At 38.9% G+C, this 20,015-nt stretch overlaps 1 protein-coding gene across 19 annotated transcripts in view; it reads left to right on the top strand.

Annotated features, from left to right (window-relative positions):
* LOC109988429 (DNA (cytosine-5)-methyltransferase 3A-like) overlaps window positions 1–18,552 on the top strand; it is a 65,370-nt gene extending 46,818 nt beyond the window's left edge. For 6 of the 19 annotated variants that reach the window (XM_065964225.1, XM_065964209.1, XM_065964211.1 and 3 more), the window contains 13 exons: window positions 1,620–1,763; window positions 2,224–2,268; window positions 3,381–3,460; window positions 4,800–4,912; window positions 5,929–6,112; window positions 7,590–7,674; window positions 9,840–9,985; window positions 10,074–10,164; window positions 10,383–10,531; window positions 10,786–10,871; window positions 10,982–11,078; window positions 11,794–11,912; window positions 13,313–18,552. In XM_065964225.1, coding sequence (XP_065820297.1) covers window positions 1,620–1,763; window positions 2,224–2,268; window positions 3,381–3,460; window positions 4,800–4,912; window positions 5,929–6,112; window positions 7,590–7,674; window positions 9,840–9,985; window positions 10,074–10,164; window positions 10,383–10,531; window positions 10,786–10,871; window positions 10,982–11,078; window positions 11,794–11,912; window positions 13,313–13,454 — 1,481 coding nt within the window. In that variant the 3' untranslated portion in view covers window positions 13,455–18,552. Of the gene's footprint in view, window positions 1–1,619; window positions 1,764–2,223; window positions 2,269–3,380; window positions 3,461–4,799; window positions 4,913–5,928; window positions 6,113–7,589; window positions 7,675–9,839; window positions 9,986–10,073; window positions 10,165–10,382; window positions 10,532–10,785; window positions 10,872–10,981; window positions 11,079–11,793; window positions 11,917–13,312 lie in introns of those variants that run through there. The other 13 variants (XM_065964228.1, XM_065964222.1, XM_065964227.1 and 10 more) reach the window with 10 other exon arrangements.
* The last annotated feature ends 1,463 nt before the right edge of the window (window positions 18,553–20,015 follow it).

The raw sequence follows: 20,015 nt of genomic DNA, 5'->3' as shown, positions 1-20,015 counted from the left end.
CATGTTTCCTGGAGAGTCAGAAGATACTGTGTGACTTTTATATCTCAGCGTGCAGCTTAGTACATGTTCTTATTGGCTGGTGTCAGTGATGCCTGTTTGTGCTCCTGAGAAAATATTAAGAGGAAGCGTGTTATACTTTTTTTTAATACCTTTTTTTTTCATAAAAAGAAAAATTATAACACACTTTTTCTTAATGTAAGATATTGTGAGATATATTTTTTTCCTCTGTCCTCTTTTATTGTGTGTATCTGTAGAAGGCGTATAAGCAGAAACATGTTTTTGTGGGCCGCAGATTGCCTAGCGGGTAGGTCCAAGCCCCTGTGTACGGAGGCTATAGTCCTCCAAGCAGGTTCACGTCTGACCTGTGGATCCTTTCCCACATGTCCCGTACTCTCTCTCTTCTCGTGATTTCCTACTCTATCCACTGTCCCGTCTAAATAAAGGTAAAAGCCCCAAAATAAATCTAAAAACCCAAATCAAAAAAAGTTCCAAAAATAACTTATTGTAAGATTTTCCTGTAGATCACCTTGAGATGATAGCTGTAAAGCCTCATAGAGATTAACACACTTTAAAGATTAGAAAACAAACAAAAGCAATACACCATCACATTAAAAAACCACAGTGGATCCTGTGCTGCTGTATCTTTAATAATCCTGAGTTCAAGCGGCGCATTCGATTAAAAAAAGTGTATAAAGCTGTAGCTGTTCTAAACTGCTGAACCGATGCTGCTGGGTCGATACAGAGAGGGCGAGATAAAGGTTTCCACACGGAGATAACAGCACACATCCTCCGATAATCTCTCCTCCAGGTTTCTGTGAGTGTTGCACTCGACTCGTTTGAGCCTCTCTGGTGCCACTTCACTTAAAGTACTGGAGGGCTTTCTATGGAAAAAGCTAGTTAACCTGCAGCTGTATCAGCGTTACACGGAGCGAATCAATTTTCTGTGATTATTTTGGTTTGTCCCATATATTTATTGGCTGATATAATCTGATTTAAATGGGCCTATTACAGATAAACTTGCATTGGCATGTTTATATTCTGATATGAACCAATGTGATTCTTTGCTTACAGAATATAAAATGCATAAAACAATGTGTCATTACATAGTTTGTCCAGCAGAGGCTCCTCTTGCTCCATTGTTGATCACGCTCTCAGCACTGTCTGCAGCACATGTAGCAGAGAATAAACAGCTGAACAGACAGTTATCTGCATTTAAATAGTCACTGCATAATAATGTTTAATATTCAGTCAGATATATTTGTGACAATGAAGCCTTTTGAGTATCTTTCACAAAGACAAGCTCCCATTCTTTTTCTGTTTCAAATGTCCTCACATAAGCTGCTTTTTTTCTTTAATCACTGTAGGTTTAACTTTCAAAATGAGTAAAATATCTCCAAATCACATACCAGTCAGGCTGTAGATGCTGATAGCTCACAAACTAGCTAGTACACACAGAAAATGAAGAGCTTGTAAGCATCAGCACACCGATACAATGACAGGTACTTAGTTTGTAGCTTAAGTGTGTTGAAAACAAAAGTCCACAGAAGCTTCAACAAGTGACTCCACAGCCATATATATATACCTACCTATATTTTTTTAAACTGTCTTCTTCCCCGTAGGAGAACAAAATACATATAAGGAAATGTATCCAGAGATGTGGGCAGAACCTGAGGCGGCGTACACGCCTCCACCTGCCAAGAAACCGCGCAAGAACTCAGCTGAGAAAGCAAAGATCAGAGAGGTGATCGATGAAGGGACCAGAGGTAAGCTGGAGCCGCATATATTCAAAATAAACCGTTAACCTTAACCCGTTTATTTGTTTGAAAACTGTCTGTCTGCAAGTGGAGGAGCGAGTGAGCTCTCCCATTTAGGGACTATGTGGAAATAAATATCAAACATTACTTTTAGAAGCTTTATGGTTATTTATGACCAGTATTAAACTGAGTTACACTGCTGCACAAAGGCCTGATTTTGCCTTTGATCGCATAAATCAGGTCAACTTTGTAGACTTCATTGACCTTTAACATTTATGCTTTGATCAGTCAGTGAAACCCTCTGAATGTTGTGTGAAATTTTATAGTTGAATCTGTCAATATGATATTTAAAAGTTCAATACTTTTGCAAGATACGACATATACAGTGTATATTTTCTTTGATGCGTTTCGATGTGTTCAAGTTCAAAATGGTGATAGGATCTTTTGTTTGTCTTGTGTTTTATTTCAGAGAGACTCATACAGGAAGTCAAAAAGAAGACCAGGAACATAGAAGGTGAAGTCTGAATATATTTCAAGCATCATTTCTGATTCTAGACTTGGACTGTTGTATTAAATATACAGCAGTAGCTCAGTCTGAAGGGACTTGAGTCTGGAACCGGAGGGTCACCTGTTCTCCTGGTGCTGACTAATATATGGAAGTTGGTCTGGTAGCTGGAGAGGTGTCAGGGCACTTCCCGAGTACTGTCGAGGTGCCCTTGTGAAAGGTGCCCAGCCACTCTGCATAGCAGTGTGTAGCAGCCCCACTCTGACATCTCTCCACTAATGCATGTCCACACAGGTCCTGTTAGTGCATGTGAGAGAAGCATGTCTCTAAGTAACAGAGTGTAAACCAGAATTTCCCTTCATGGATTGATGAAGTATGTAAAAATGACTAAAAAGTGATGTCTTTAAGGGGATGGACTGTACATATGTCTTTGACCTTCAGAAATGTTTTTACATAATTTTAGTCACCTGCCCAACGACCGGCCAGAAGCTCATAAAATATCACTTTAAATGGAGTTTCAAAAAAATGTAATAAAGGCAATGAAGAGCTTGAACATGATTTTGCTAGATTATCATTGCAATACTTGAAGAGTTTTTTTTCCGCTGCTGCCAATACAGGATAAAACTCTGGTCACATCTTGAAAGTAAACAAAGTGGCTTACTGAGCTGTAATTGAATAATCTGTTGCTTTGTTTGTTCCTGTTATATACACATATTTGGTCATTTAGGGTCATTTTTTTCACAGACTCGGCTGATACTCTGAAGAGTCCCACTAAACAATTAAACCTTAAATCGAGCTTTGGGTTCAGTCAGTGCTTCTCTGAAATCCAATTCCACTTCTTGTTAACATGTTGTGTCATCTAGCCGACTCATTTATGCGGCAACACCCACAATAATCCTTCACTGCTGGACCGCTGTGAGGGCTCCGGCTTCCAAAATAGATTATGACCTGGAAAGTAAATATGTTAACGTTATGAATCACAGCGCCTGGCCAAATCACGGTTATTGATCATACAGTAGATTGTTGTTGTTTGGGCCTAAACCCGGCAGTAAACGTCTCACCTGTACCTATAAATGAGGAGATAAACAGAGTGTTGTATTGTACTGTCTGTGTTTGTTTAGATATCTGCATCTCCTGTGGAAGTCTCAACGTCTCTCTGGAGCATCCTCTCTTCGGAGGAGCGATGTGTCAGGGCTGCAAAGTAAGATTGATTGTGTGCAGTGATTTGATTATTATGTTATGGGATTGTAGAAAGATGATACTCTAATTATGGAGGTTTATTTTACATAACTATGAGGGGTTTTTTAAAGTAAATATTTGTTTAATCTTTCAACAAATGTTTGACCCATGACTATTTTAGTCACATTTAGACTATTACATGCAGATACTCCAACATCGCCCATCCCATGATAACATCAGAAGGTATACTAAGGAAGAATGTGAGACATTATACACATAAATACAGAAGAAATCAAGTCTATCCTCTGTGAAGAGCTCTGAGTCATGACTGTCTACAACGAGTGAGAACCATGAGTCCCTCCAGCTGTTCTGTTGTCAGAGCCGGGTTTACATCATGTTTACATGGACAGGAGTATAAAGCTGTTTTAATCAAGGACTAGAGAAAAGAAAGACATACTCACTGCTCATCTGGATGTCACATAAGTGTCTTTAGATGTTTCTCTGTAAGTGTATGTGCAATATCAAGCTATGCATTAGCCTGCTATCACAACAATGCAGGACACAGGCAATTGCAGCTCAAGCTGAGGACAATTTTAAGGACAATGTTGTCTGCCACTTGTGCTTTATGGTGCTTAATTATGTTGCTTTCCATTTGATAACTCCTTTGTGCGAACGCCAGTGGAGAGGGGTTGGAGGTGTGTCGCTGGAGGAGAGCGGAGGCTTCAGAGTAGCGGAGGGGTCACCGAACAGCAGTTTGTTTTAGTTTCATGCTGGTGCTCAAGGGCGACATCTACTGGATCAAAAATTGCACATTCTTCCTTTACCAGTGCAAAAAAAACACCTGTATGTGTGAACTAACACAAGTTTGTACAAATGATATAACATAGTGATAGGCAAATAATAAAATAGATCATAATAATGTCCTTGGGGTCTGGATGAGATACAGAACACTTCTGTGTTCAGACTCTGACTGCAAACAACATTTTTATTAATTCAATACTCAGATTATTCTTCTTTTCCTCTAAAAAGATTTAGATATGTCCCAAAACCTGAAGGCGACGTCCTCAGCTTGCTTACTTTGCTACACCAACATTTTTAACTGAATATATTCTATTTAGGATGATAACCTGGAAAGATGGAACCAGAAAATGTGTAGAAGTTCTTCGGTTCGATCGGTTTTGAAGGCAGTTAAGATATAATGAAGACTTAATAAAATGTTTGGGAAGTCTAAATGGTTGAAAAGCCGGATACAAAAACAAAATGTGATCGAAGATGATAATAAACACTAGATTTCGACACGGTGTAAAAACAAAGAAACTCTTTCTCTGCCTTCTCCTGACTCTGCTCTGTGTCTGTGGCAGAACTCCTTCCTTGAGTGTGCGTACCAGTACGACGACGACGGATACCAGTCCTACTGCACCATCTGCTGCGGAGGCAGGGAAGTGCTCATGTGTGGCAACAACAACTGCTGTAGGTCAGTACACGCACAGTTTCTACTGTTTATTTTGGGATTGGCGAGCGGCGTTTGTGCTCCCTTTTTGGCCAGGACGAGGTTTTAGATTTCACATCAGAATAAACAATTGAACCATAAATGTCCAATGGATAGATGACTCCGTTTATTGGTCGTTTAGTAAGCCAACTAGTGTGCAGCAGATTTACTTATGCAGATGTAAAGTTTAGCTTGGCACCAAACCTTCTGATTTAATCACGACAAACATGAACCAGTTCAACTCTGTGGATGCTGGGAGGAGTCATGCAGGCGTGGAAGGCGTTGATCCTAAAAGTAGCTTCAGCACTGTATTAATACACTGAGTTACATAAAATAACAGAAGTATTAGCATGAAAATGTGAATACAAAAATAAAACTAAAAGAAAGTCACTGTTATGAGTTTGTGTCTTTAAATATGTAGCAACTCACTCTATAGCTTCATATTCTGAAAACACATTCAGTCAGTCAATCAATCTTTTTTTTTTTGTGAAGCTCCAATTCATAACAAATGTTGTCTCTAGACTTCACTAAAGAGCCGGTAAAAGACCTCTCTCATTGCTATTTTTCCAACTTCTGCTGATTTGTAGTAGGAGGTAAAGAAAAGTCTGCTTCATCAATCAATCACTCAAACTTTATTTATACGGCACCTTTCAGACAAATTAAATTGCAGTTCAAAGTGCTTTACAAGAGTGCAGAAAGGTTATTGACAAAAAAAGTAGTTTATAAAATCATTGATAAAAATCATTGAGAGACTAATGCACACCAATAAGAATTAAAAAATATGTATAAAAATGAACAAATTAAATATGACACATAAAAGCAAAAAGATATTAAAATTAATACTTAGGAGAAGAATATTTAAAATTGTAGGATTGTAGGATAAAATAGACAATACAATAATGTTAAGATTTGAATTTCTATAAAGCACAATATAAAAGAATAAATAGACACACACGTTTCATTACATTTAACGTGCCTGATGTGTGATTGTGTCCCTGCAGGTGTTTCTGTGTGGAGTGTGTAGACCTGCTGGTCGGAACGGGCTCGGCGGCAGCAGCCATTCAAGAAGACCCCTGGAACTGTTACATGTGCGGCTCCCGGGGCTCCTACGGGTTGTTGCGGCGACGCGACGACTGGCCATGCAGACTACAGCACTTCTTTGCAAATAACCACGAACAGGAATTTGTACGTGTCGCCTTTGTTTACATTCATCTCTTCATGGGTAGCGTCTGCGTATACCTTTACAGGTCATTCAGTGAACGGGATCAGTATGGTTGTATTTCCCTTCCACAAAGTTTCATAGTGAACTAAATCAACACGGATAAAACATAAACAATAATAGTGTTATATAAATGAACTGATTTATGGGGAGAGAGAAAGTTTAAAATACATTAAAATTAAATCCCTCGAAAATAAGGGGCGCCGGTGGGTTGGCCCCGTGTCTAGAGGCTGTGGTCCTCGAGGGCTTGCAGACCCGGGTTCAGGTGAGGCCTGTAGCTCCTCTCCCGCGGGTCGTTCCTCTCTCTCTCTCTCTCGCTCTCTCTCTCTCCCAGGTTTCTTACTCCACTGTCCTGTCTCTGAAATGTGAGCATAGAAAGCCCCAAAAATAAATCTTATTAAAAAAATCCTTCAAAATCAACACCGTACTTTATAAAAAAAATATATATATTACTACTACTAATAAAAAAAATGGTGTTTTTGATGCAAAATGACTCATTTCAGAATCACATATAATAATAATGTCTGGATATAAAGAATATATTAATAATTCAATTTCTTTACTCTCGTAGCTGGTAAAGTTGTGATGTTTACTGTTTACTATTTACTGTGTCTTTGATACATCACTATGATACTCTATTAAGAGTCTAAAACTGCACAGGAGCTTGTGAAGGAAAAGCGTCCAATAATAAAACTCACAGACGTAGCAAAGTGTTTGTTCCACACTGCACACGTCTCAAAAGGAGCGTCTAATTGATGCGTTAGTGATTGTTAACGCTGTAGGCCAAGCAAGACTTTCAGTAACGTGTACGCCATGCAGGATCGTTGTCCCAGTTATCGACCTGACAGGAAGTCTTTTCAAATAACCACTATAGGCCAGCGTTAGTAAGTGCATCCCATGTACAGAGGCTGTAGTCCTCAAAGCGGACGGCTCAGGTTCAATTCCAACCTGCGGCTCCTTTTCATGCATGTCATTCCCCTCTCTCTCGCTCTCTCTCTCTGTCTCTCTCTCTCTCTCTCTCTCTCTCTCACAAACGAGCCCGATGCCTCTAACATCAACACAGTTATCATTTATCAGGACGGACTTCATGCTCTAAGTACATTTCATCATGAGACATCCTGTAACCGATCTGCTCTCCACGCCCTCCCAGACAAATGGGTTCAAACCCATCACCGTTAAACAGGAATCTTTAATGTGTCGAGGGTTAGCGAGGCCTCTGCCCCCCCCGGGGATTTTCACATTTTAATTATCAATGAAGGCTAATACAGATCAAAACACGCCATGTTCTCATTCAATTATTGAAGCTCTTAAGGTGGACTTTTGCATGAAAGACTGGATCGTCATTTTTTTAGTTTCTTTCTCACTTCTCATTCTGTAAAACTAAACGAATGTCAAATTTTGTTTTTTTAATCTCTTCCTTCTTTCTTTTGAACTCTCTTTTAGGAGCCAGCCAGGTTGTATCCTCCAGTCGCTGCAGAGAAGAGGAAACCAATCAGAGTCCTCTCGCTGTTTGACGGCATCGCCACAGGTAAATATACGTGCAGCCAACAATAATGTTCATTAGGTTAAACCGCTACTTTAATAGTTTATCATTCCACAACGTTCTTTAATAATAATAATAATAATAATAACTTTATTTATATAGCACCTTTTAAAAACACAGGTTTACAAAGTGCTTTGACAAACAGCAAGAACAAAGCAAACTAAACACAGAAAAACATTAACAACAGTAAGAATATAACAGATGCAAAATACCAAAAATAATTAAAAACAATTCAACAGAAAAGAACCCAAAGTGCACGATACCCAACCCGACATATATAACCCAACCATCATAAGACCCATCATAAGAACCCAGGAACACAAGAACCCAACAACATGAGCTGAGACCAAGAGGACCAAAGATTTAAAAAGATGTAAGAAACTAAGAGATAAAAGCAAATAAAAAGCAATGAGAAGGTAAGCGCAGTAAAGGAAACAAAAACAAGTGGTTAAAGGATCAAAAAACCCAAAACTATAATATTAATAAAAATAAAAATTAACTATAAATACGAAACATAAATAGACAAAGTAAGTAAGATAAGAAATTACCAAGTTAAAACACAAGAGGAGATTAAGATATGAGCATAAATACGAGATAAGACCATAAATAAAAGACAGTAAGAAGTAGAAGAAGATAAAAATAGTAAAACCAGTAAGAGAAGACATTAAGAAGACGACATCACATAAAAGCAAGTCTGTAAAAGTATGTTTTAAGAAGGGATTTAAAAGAATTGAGGGAGTCTGCGAGTCTTATCTCCTCAGGGAGGTCGTCTTTGTAGCCAAGGCTACATCCACTGCTTACCGCGGCCTATGGCATCAACTCTAATGATCATGTTTCCCACACTTTGTTAAGCACTTTTAATTGCGCTATGTGCTTGGCGTTAGTTGCTTTTAGTTTAAAATCTGTTCGACCTCTTGCATTCATTGTTATACAAAAATGAATGTCTCTCTGATTCCAGTTAGCATCGTTATTTTAATATGTCTACTTCTTTGGTTTGTGATCAAAACACCTGCAAAGCTAATGACCTTCCCATCATCCTCAGCTGTGTAAAAGTGAATCAGAATCAGAAATACTTCATTTATCCCTGTGGGGGAATTTAGATGTGGAAGTTGCTCTTATACAGATGATGTAAGCATGAATATATATCAGAAATATACATTAAATAGGAATTTAATTGGGGAAAACTATAAGCACCAAGTTTACAGGATAGCATGCCAGAGTGCTAAACCAAGAAGGGAAACATTGTACACGCTTACCTGCTACTTTCATCTGCATGTTAGCTTTCTCAGTATCTGTGTACCTAATAATAATAATAATAATAATAATAAGCTTTATGTGTATAGCATCTTTCATACATTTATTGCAGCTAAAAGTGTTTTACAGTAGAACAAGACATAAAATAATAAGATAGTGTGAAATAAAATGAATTAAAATAGCAGTGAAACATAACTCTTTAAATGTTTAACATCAAAGTCTCCTTTAGTCGGTCATTAGGCTGAACAATGACGATATTCTCCATCCCCCCCACTTCTTACTATCACAACAAATTATAAGCCGTCCTATAGGTTGACTGTTACACATAATAGTGTCACATGGCTGCTCAAATGCCAACAGACTTTTAATCTTTCCTTTCTTCAAATAACTCTTTATCTGTTTTGTTGTTTTTTTTAAATGGAAGAAAAATTGCAGATGTAATTCAATGCAATTCAAAAAACTTTATTTGTCCCCGGGGGGGCAATTCAAAGGCACACAGAGCAGTAAATTAACAAGCACAAGCTCAAGCACCAATAACTTACAGTAAAGGGAGAGAGTGATTTCTCAACATAGTTTGTCAGACCAACAATCTAAAAAAATCCCCAAATGTGTAAATAAAAACAAAGAAAATAACAAGACAGGGAGTAATTAATAAAGGAGTTTTTCTCTCCTTCTTTCATGGCTGTGTATGAAACTGTAACAGAAACACACATACTGCAAAAGGCTCCACTAGTCTTGAGGAAAATGAACATTTAAGTCTTCATTGTATCAGTGAAGGATTTTCATCACACTCACTCTGCAGATTTCCATTTCTACCAAAGTCGTGTTTGCTCTCCCTTTGAGGGGTTAACTGCTCTGTCAAAACAAACGAATAATGTTTGTGTTTGTGCTCTCAGGTCTGTTGGTGCTGAAGGATTTGGGCATTCAGGTTGACAAGTACGTGGCGTCTGAGGTGTGTGAAGACTCCATCACAGTCGGCATGGTCCGCCACCAGGGTCGCATCATGTACGTGGGCGATGTACGCAACGTGACGCACAAACACGTGAGTGACATTCATACTTTGTCTCTACGATTGCTGTGTTTTTAATTCTGTGGGTGATGTTAACTCGTGCTTGTGTTGTGCTCTTAAGATTGAAGAGTGGGGACCGTTTGACCTGGTGATCGGAGGAAGCCCGTGCAACGACCTCTCCATAGTCAATCCAGCACGGAAAGGCCTCTATGGTACTATGCTCTTTCTCTTTAAATCTGTTGGGGCTCCCCCTAGTGTACAGGAGTTTTCATGACAGAATATAACTAACAAAGAGAGGGAACTAATACAAAATATATCCTATAAGAGGTATCAAATCTTTATCCACTTTTGATTTAACTCTTCTTGAGCAATGAAATATGGAGGCTGAACTTTCTCTCTCTCTCTCTCTCTCTCTCTCGCTCCCCTGCAGAGGGAACAGGCCGCTTGTTTTTTGAGTTTTACCGCCTGCTGCACGAGGCTCGACCGAAGCCGGGCGATGGGCGGCCGTTCTTCTGGCTGTTTGAGAATGTGGTTGCTATGGGAGTCAGTGACAAACGTGACATCTCCCGCTTTTTAGAGGTACGATGACCAAATCATTATAACGTCTCATAATAAATCTTTATTTACGCCCAGTCTTTTCTTTTGTTAAACACAGTTCTTCAGGTCCTGCTTGTATGCTTTGTTTTACTGTGTGCTACATTTATTATATACTTTACAATATTTCAAAGTTTGTAGCTCAGAGTTAAAGGCTCTCTCATGTTACGCTGCTCTTATAATTATCTTATGTTTGAATACAGTGATAGAAAAGACTTAACTCTGCTGTTTCTCCTCAGTGTAACCCCGTTATGATCGATGCCAAGGAGGTCTCCGCTGCCCACCGCGCTCGCTATTTTTGGGGAAACCTGCCCGGCATGTCCAGGTGATTCAAACACATATACACACTCTACAATTCAGAACTATTTCATTCATAAAAAAGTTGAATTTAAAGATGCCTTCGACCTTCTTTTAAGCTTTTTTTTTTACCTCCAGCATTTGTGATTTCAGACCTCTAGCACCCATGACGAACGACAAACTGGACCTACAGGAGTGTCTTGAACACGGACGCACGGCAAAGGTATCCTCATCTGTGAGTGAGCGTGTATATGTGTGTGCATGTGCTTCCTATCACTTGTGTATCTAATGTTGTGACCAGTGGTGAGCAGGATTCAACTTTTGGGAATTTATAGTCACATGTGGGAAGAATTTAAGTGCTGTCAAACTCTGACATGATGAGCTTGCAGAATCCAAACGTAATGTCTCCAGATATGTGGGAATTGGAGAATAACTTGTTTACAATTTGCATTCCTCCTTGCAGAAAAAAATATATGAAGTTTATCAGAGGCATATGTATCTCCTCTAACTGTCAAGTCATGGTTTTATTTTTCAGTCAGGCAAAATCATCAAATGCTTTTAGCAAAAGTAAAAGCATCAAGCTTGTACATTTTTTTCTCCAGGACAAACTAAGCCTGAATTAAGTCTCCAACCTTATCCATAACGGGTAAAAAAAAAAAAAGTACCACATTTGGCTCCTGCGATGGAGTCAAAGTGCCTCTCAGCTGAACTGAATCTGATCACCTGAGCAGATGTACTTAGCTACATGCCACCACTGGTCATACCACATGTCTTTAAATCTCAATGCATTATAGAAAGCTGCTATTACTAAACAGCTGTAGGATTAAATAAGGATTTATGTGTGTGTGTGTGTCTGTCTGTGTTTGTTTGTGTGTGTGTGTGTGTGTGTGTGTGTGTGTGTGTGTGTGTGTGTGTGTGTGTGTGTGTTTGGCTCTGGATGTTAATTCCAGTTTGAGAAGTTGCGTACGATAACGACACGCTCCAACTCTGTGAAGCAGGGGAAAGACGAGCATTTCCCCGTCTACATGGACAGCAAGGAGGACATCCTCTGGTGTACAGAGATGGAGAGGTGAGCATGCTGTGTGTCTGTGTTTACTGTCTCTCCCACTGTGTGTGTGTGTATGTGGGGGGGGTTCAAATGATTTTGTGAAGTGTGTTTGGATTTCATTTGTACTTCTAATCTGTTGGTTTGTTTGAATAGCGATCTATTTCTTAATTTGCTCAGTATATATTTCATTAATTTACATCAGTTGATTATGTGATTTTTTTGTGCGCCGTACATTTCTTTACACCCTCCTCTATAAAAACATGTAATTTAGTTGTGATATTAATTCCAGATCTGAATTTCTGACACATTAATGACTTAATTCGGACTCACAAAATGTGGTCCCTCCTTTATTTTGTGTGCAACATTTGGAAATTTTCTCTTAAAACAACAGAAGTTTGAAGTCCCAGTGAGGAGTTTTTGGCTCGTTATGAAACAGGCTGAAATTAAAATGAATGAGTTCATGAGCTAAAAAAGCCCCCAAAAAACAACAGCAGAAAGATTGTCTATTTTTGTCTATATATATATATATATATATATATATATATATATATATATATATATATATATATATATATATATATATATATATATATATATATATATATATAAAAAAAAAAAACATAAAGACACTTTGTTCCACTGCAGAGTTTCACAAGAAGTGCTTGCATTATACATTTGAATATTTAGATAAAGTCGCATTAATTATTTTGTCAAAAAGTTCACTCTGCCTGCACTGGACAAGAGTTCACACTTTTTCCACAGGGGGGCGCTAAACTGACACAAACTCAAAGTTCCTCACCGGCGCTTTAACTTAATACACCCAAGCAGCAACCTCCAGTGATGAAAAATGATGACAATGCGGAAGTGCAAAATAAAAGCAGTTCTTTAAGGGTTCACTTCAGGCTCCAACAGACACACACACACACACACACACACACACACACACACACACACACACACACACACACACACACACACACACACACCCATATTAAAATGTTTTGAAAGCAGGAATAATAATGTTTACTGCCTGGTACAAAAAAACGATTTGGGTCTTATTAGTTCATGTCCTTACCGGCACACACTGTAAGGGGGGTGAATTTGTTTATAACTCATCCATTTTAATTTTATGAAGGATGACTCATAACAAGGTGTGTAGCTGACGTGAAGATAAACAAGCACTCATAATTCAGTAGTGGACGGACAGAGAGCTAATCACCAGCTGCTATAATAACTGTCTTCAACTCTTGTTGCTCAGACATCTTTCATCCAGTTCAAGCTGAAATAAATGAATGTTTTGTGTGTGTGTGTGTGTGTGTGTGTATGTGTGTGTGTGTGTGTGTGTGTGTGTGTGTGTGTGTGTGTGTGTGTGTGTGTGTGTGTGTGTGTGTGTGTGTGTGTGTGTGTGTGTGTGTTTCCAGGGTGTTTGGTTTCCCTGTCCACTACACAGACGTGTCCAACATGAGTCGTCTGGCCAGGCAAAGGCTGCTGGGACGTTCCTGGAGCGTCCCCGTCATCAGGCACCTCTTCGCCCCGCTCAAGGAGTACTTTGCCTGCAACTAGTCACACACACGCCACCAACCCTCTCTCTCTCCAACACACACACACACACACACACACACACACACTCAAACATACTCACACGTATAAACAGTAAGTAACAACAGAAACACACACAGGTTACAGCCCGTACATGAAGGTTGGCTGACGCAGGATGTCAAAGATGATCGAATGCACACTTTCAAACACACACTTTCAAACATACAAACAAACACTCTGTAAAGGACTGCTTCCCTAGATCCCATGTAGACCACTGGCTGACGTTAGTCCCCTGGTGCTACCTTGCAGATGTCCAAACATACACACACACACATTGGTACTGTATTTCTTCACAAACAAACTGCCTGTCCAACCTTGAAACTGGTGTCTTCTGCAGCTGGAGTTCAAAACCTCCAGAAGCCCAGGTTTTCTGTTTTTTTTTTTAACAACTACTAAACACATCAACACACCAATGAGTCTCTCAGAAGTACTAACACCTAACTAACGCTAACACTCACACTGTTTTCATACGTAGTGACAGTGGTGCTGTTCAACCAAACAGTGAACTCAATTTACACCCACACACACCCAGTTTAGCGTTCATGGTGCTGGTCAGGCAGTGACAGAGTCCAACTGGTGCAACTTTAATACAACACTTTTAAAGATTTTGGTGCTCTTGTGGACTGAACGGTCTCTGGCTGATCGCTGAGTTAAACCAAATGCTAACGAGCAGGTGGAGGAAACACCAGGCAAATAAGGCAGCCACACGTCGTAGGTTTAAAACACGCTTTTTATACATCGAATCAAGTCGAGAGTGCAAGAGGGAAAAAAACGGATTCATTCCTGTGAAGAAATGTTTAATATGACAACAGATGAATCAGATTGTAAAAGCTGCTCTGGAGGTAGAAACTATTTTAGTATCCCCTAATCTAAAAATAAACATGTTTCCAATAAATGTCTTCATCTTCCCTTCAGAAAATCTAAGATAGAGAAAAACTGAAAAAGGATTTCTTGGGGGATTCTACAGCAAGTCATTGTTTCCTTCGTTCCTTCGTTTATATATCCCCAATATGTGATCTTATTAAACCCTTGAAGAGAAATGTTTTTCCTAAGAAGACAAGAAATATCAAAGAAGAGAGAAACAATTAACCCTAAACCACAACAAGGAACATTAGCATCCTATAGAGATCTTCAAAAGCATCACTTCTGTAACTCTTTCAAGGAAATCAACACTAATGATGGTGCTAATCTTCCCAAGGACTAAAATACAGAGAAGTATAGAGCGTTACAGATTCAGGCTGAATGTTGCAGAAGAACTGAAAACTTTACAAAAGAAGTAAAATGGAATAGAATGGTCATTTCTGTAAAACTATTAAAAAAAAAAGGGTTTTTAGAATAAGAAGACAAAATTGTTATTGATTTAAATGTGCACTCAAGAAAAGACATTTTGAGTTACATCAGATCAAAGACAAAAACTCAACCTCACTATTTCTCAGCTGTTTCTGTGTTGGGTATGCATTTTAGAATCAGATCTTTTTTTTTTTTTAGATTTGATTTAAAAGTGTTCAGCATCAGGGCTCGTTATCATCTGGGAGATTATTGAGGCTCTGTGTTGCGTGCTAAAACAAAGCTGTTCCACCGCGTCCTTCCTAAACGGCTCAGAGGGAGGACACACGCTCGTGTTCGGCTAAAACAACCTTCTTTTTTTCTTTTTTTTTTTGCCTGCTGAGTTCGTGTCAGCTGCCACTGGAGTAGATCACATGGAAATAAAACAGATTCAAAAGTGATTTCTTCTACTTGATGTCATCCTCGTAAAATAAAGATGTAGAAATGTTAAAACCTAAACTGTTACCTCTGATCTAAAGCGTTCAGCGAACATGTGAAGCTTTCTAAAAGTTGCAGTTTTGTAAGAAGTACTGTGTCCCTTTAAGTTGCTACAAAGCTGAGGGTTGGATGTTATCGTTAATGTCTGCGTGTAATTCAGGCATCTCGCCCTTAAAACTGATCCACGCTAACGTAGCTTTAAGAGACGATGTCATAACACTGAACCACACATTCTTAATAGTTTAATTTCTTTAGGTTTGAAGTGAGAAATGTCACCATTTCAAGCTTTAAATGATCATTATGTTCATTTTATTTATTCTTAAATAATCCAGAGACACAGTACTTCCCCTTAAAAAAAACTCTAGAAATGTGTTGGGTTGTGTTGACCTTTCAAGATCATGAATTCCATCCAACAACATGAAGTTTGTAAGATATTTAAAGGGATAGCAGCATGTGTCCTTTAGCTAAGTTAATCTTTTTAATGAAGTCATACTCATACTGTACTTTTTAAACACCTGATACTGTGTCGCTTTCAGCCAAACTTCTGGATTAAAAATCCAAATCTAACAGCGCTGAGCAATGAAATCATTTTTTTATATCGTCTTCTTAAACCGAGGGAGTCTCTCCCCCGAAAAACAACTCTAATTTAAAAAACAATCCTTGTGTTCAATTTCTGAAATGTTTTAAATTCCTCCAGATTATTTTTTGCCTCCAGAGCAGCCTCTTCCTCTGAGAATCATTTATGGATCTCTATAAGGAGTTCAGTGTTGGAGGTATTTCACCTGAACCTCTACACCTCTGACAGCTCGTCTTGTGGCTCAGCTGTAGTGATTTTCCTCTGCTGAAGAAGTGACCAGGATGTAGTCTGAGCTCTTGCCGTTATATGTTTCCATTTTGCTTCATAGGGATCGGAAATGTTCGACGGTTTTCGCTGCAACATTCACTGAAACGAGAACCGTAACCATAGCAACTATGCTTGTTTTCTACTTCCTATGACAGAATCAGATTGTGTTGAATAAATCTCCTAATATATCACACTCACAAAAAATGGCATAACCAAGCTTGGGTGTTTCTTCTGCCTTTTGCCCAATGCATGCTGGGATGAACTCAGCCGCTCTGTGACCTTGAAATAGGAATAAACGAGGAAAGAAAACGTCATCCAATAAAACGTTTCTGAGTCTCTGACACTCGGACACTTGTGTAGATGTCTATTTAGACAGGGCTGTCTTTAGATAAATAATTCTCTGGTGCTTTTGGTCCTCAGGCGGCCATCTTTTTCCTGGAAGCCTTCCGATCCTCTGACCTTCCTCAGATACCAGCTAACGACTGGACACACATAAACACATAAACACACACACACACACACAAACATGCACAAACGGAAACAATAACCACCAATCAACCAGCAGGTTCAAACTTTTTTCCATCATGTTTACTCTCCGTTTATACAACCAACCTTCAGGTGCTTTTTAAACAACTCTTTTTTACAGTGCGTTTGCAGGTTAAACACACACACACACACACACACACACACACATACAAACACACACATTGGCTGGAAACACAGTGCCGCCCTTTACGCTTCACCTTTCCCTTACAACACAAACATGCATACACACTGTGTTTTTGCCAGCCGCCTGCCCACATCAGGCTTCCCTTGGCGTCGCAGGGTGTGACATCATCCCCCTGTGACACTTGGTGCTCCCAAACGCCGCCCCCCCCCCGCCCCCCCTTTTATTCCCTGAAACCCAACCCCCAGGTGCTGCATGTCAGTCAGTCAGTCAGTGTAATCTCCGATTCCATGTTAGATTAGGGAGTAATGATCATTATAATAATGGTAATAATAACGACAATAATAATCTGTTATCGTGTGTGTGTGTACTGTTCCAGGTTGGTGCTCAGTTCAGTTCAGTCTCAGCCTAGAAAAGGAGAGAGGGAGGCTAGAGAAAGCATATATTACAGTTAGTATAGTGACTTGTTCTATAGTACCAGAGGATGCCGGAAGAAATTGTTGAACAGATGACCTAGAGGGTGCTCTCCAACAAAAGCAAGTTGAAATGACAACAATGTCATCAGTTCATGTTCAGAATCATCAAATGGATATGGTTTGGGTTTCAAACTTATCTTTAAATAATTGGTGGGTCCAGTAGCCTGGCGGTCATAGCACCCACCCCCATGTACAGAGGCCTAAGCCTTCGAGAGCGCGCGGCCCAGGTTTGAAACCGACTCCTGTGGATTACGGCATCTTTAAAAAAATGACGTTTTTTTAAAATAGAAAAAAAAAAGCTGTGTTAACAACCTCAGCAGATTAAACCTTCTGACACTTCACACGAGTTGTCGCAATTATTGGTGATAACAGATAATCTGACTTTTTGCTCGTCTCCACACAGCTCTGAAGGAGACAAAACCAAAACATGCAAACATCACTCATCTGTTTTGATGCCCGCAAAGAGCTCTCTTCAATGTGCCACATGCAAAGAGAGAAAGTCAACACTTCATAATAATATAATAAAAAATAAAGACCCCAAACAGCAAGATTAGATTCAATTCTTCTCGCGTCAATCTGCATGCTAAAAGACAGATTACCTCTTAATACAACACGCTGCTTTTGTGATTCAGTTGGTTGAAATCAACTCCTCATAGTCCGTAGAAATATACATTTTATGACAAAGGTTTTAAATCCGACATGTTCCTTCTAAAGGTGAAATCCTCCGTCTGTGTCCACGCTCATTTCTGTAGTTGAACGGTGTTCTTTGAACTTGCTTGTGTTGGAGCGTGCAGTCGGACTAAAGGGTGAGAGCCACAGAGTTGATATTTTAACGTGGAGGGTGATTCTGTGATGATGGTTCTGTTCGCCTATCAGCAGCTTTTTTTAGGCTGAGTGACACGTTGTTTTCCACACTGATAATAACAAACAAACACCAACATAACACACACAACACTGTTATTAACACACATACACACACGCACACACACCACCGACAAATGCAAAGCTGTGGCGCATTCAGACACTCGTCTCGTGGACTAAATGAAAGATGAGCTTTTAGGAAAAAGGAGGACCTGTTGGTGTTTCAAAAGGTGCTAAAAATTTTATCTGAAAATAAGAAAAATATATTGTTAGGGGTATAAATCAAGTTTGTCTTTACAATGACTGTATTTAAGTTTGTCGTAGTAATGAAGAGGCACTATTATTATTTTACTCTTGTATGAATATGAACTAATTAAAAGGCATTTTAACTTTGTACTTGAACTATGTAAGAAATGAACCGTGAATAAAAAGAGACTGTTTCTTGTGAAAGCTTGTTTTTTATTTACATTGATGTCAGTTTGGCAATTTAGGTTTCTTTTTCTTCTATGTTAACAGCTTTTCTTTTCTTTGTGTGTGTGAGACTTTCTGACTTTGCTGACATCAAGTCAACACAGTAACACTCAGCGTTTTTCCTCGTCTGTTAGTGAGTGCGGTTTGTCGTCTTGTGAAAGTTTGAGGAAGAGAGCAGGAGCTGGCCTTCTGTGTGAATATCAACTAAAATATAAAATCAATAACTACGTTTAGACATCACGTTTGTTACACCCCTGTTTGTCGCTTTAAACGAGACGGCAGACTTTCAAGAGATTAATGATTACACTTTTAAATGTAAGCAAATTGTTTCAGCTCACTCCAAAAGCTAGCCATAAAAATATATTTTTTTAACTCAAATGAGGCCTTGAAACTTGAAACTTAAAATGATATGGTATGTTAAGTTATGTGGCGCTTGTTATTTTAATTTAGTTGAGGTGCAGCTGTCAAAGTTGCCAGGCAACAGGAGTGGTCCTCAGTTGAATAAGGGCGGGAACAGCTGGCTGATGCAAACCGGAAATACTCTGAAGACCGTCCCATTTTAGATCATCCTGAGATGTCTACACAGACCACTACGGCTGGGTCCTTCAAAGGACGCTTCCCCCCTGGATTGGGACACAGCTTGTATTTCGGCCACGCTGCCAAGAGGAACCAGCCCTGGCTCCTCTCTAGGGTCCTTCAGCCCCTTGTTGTTGGGCTCAAGTGCTACTTGAAAGTTATACAATAAGTGAAAGTGCAGTATTGAGGAGCGTTGAGTCAGAAATAATACCAACCCTGCGTGATGCGACTTAAGAGGATTTATTCTTGATTCCTGTTTTAGGAATTAGTCTCATCTGTCTTTATTTCGTGACATAGCAGAAGAACAAAAAGAAAAAAGCGGCTTTTTGTCATCAGGGATTATGTCTGATATAGGAAACTTCTTTTGTTTGTTTCTGCTTATTCTACTATTCTTCCTGCAGGGTTAGAGGAGGATAAATTGTTATTATATTTGAATGCTGTTATGAAATGCTTTTTTTTTAAAACCCTTGAGTTTACTTTTCATTTCACTTGAAACTTGAAGAGCACTTATACTTTTTAGTTAATTATAATAAAAGATATGTAATTGAGACTGCCACAGCTCAACAGCACAATAGGACAAATACAAGAAAAGATAGATATAGGAAACTCCTTTAATTTATCAATTAAATCAATGGTGTTCATGCTTGCCAAATTACTGAGAAGCTGTTGGAATATATTATTAATATAGTATTAATGACATCTGTGGTGATAATTTTGTAAAATACAGCTTTTAATCACCATAAGGCTTCATTTCTCTTGAGCTAAACTTAATTATAAAAACTAATTATTTATAAAAAAATTATCTGTACCTCATTGATTACATTCAGTCATGTAGGTAGTCATAATTTGTGTAATGAACTGGCTTA

The sequence above is a fragment of the Labrus bergylta genome, chromosome 15 (assembly GCF_963930695.1).
Source record: "Labrus bergylta chromosome 15, fLabBer1.1, whole genome shotgun sequence".
Taxonomy (NCBI): Eukaryota; Metazoa; Chordata; class Actinopteri; order Labriformes; family Labridae; genus Labrus; species Labrus bergylta.
Note: the sequence above shows the minus strand (reverse complement) of the source record. Positions and strands in the feature narration are given on the sequence as shown.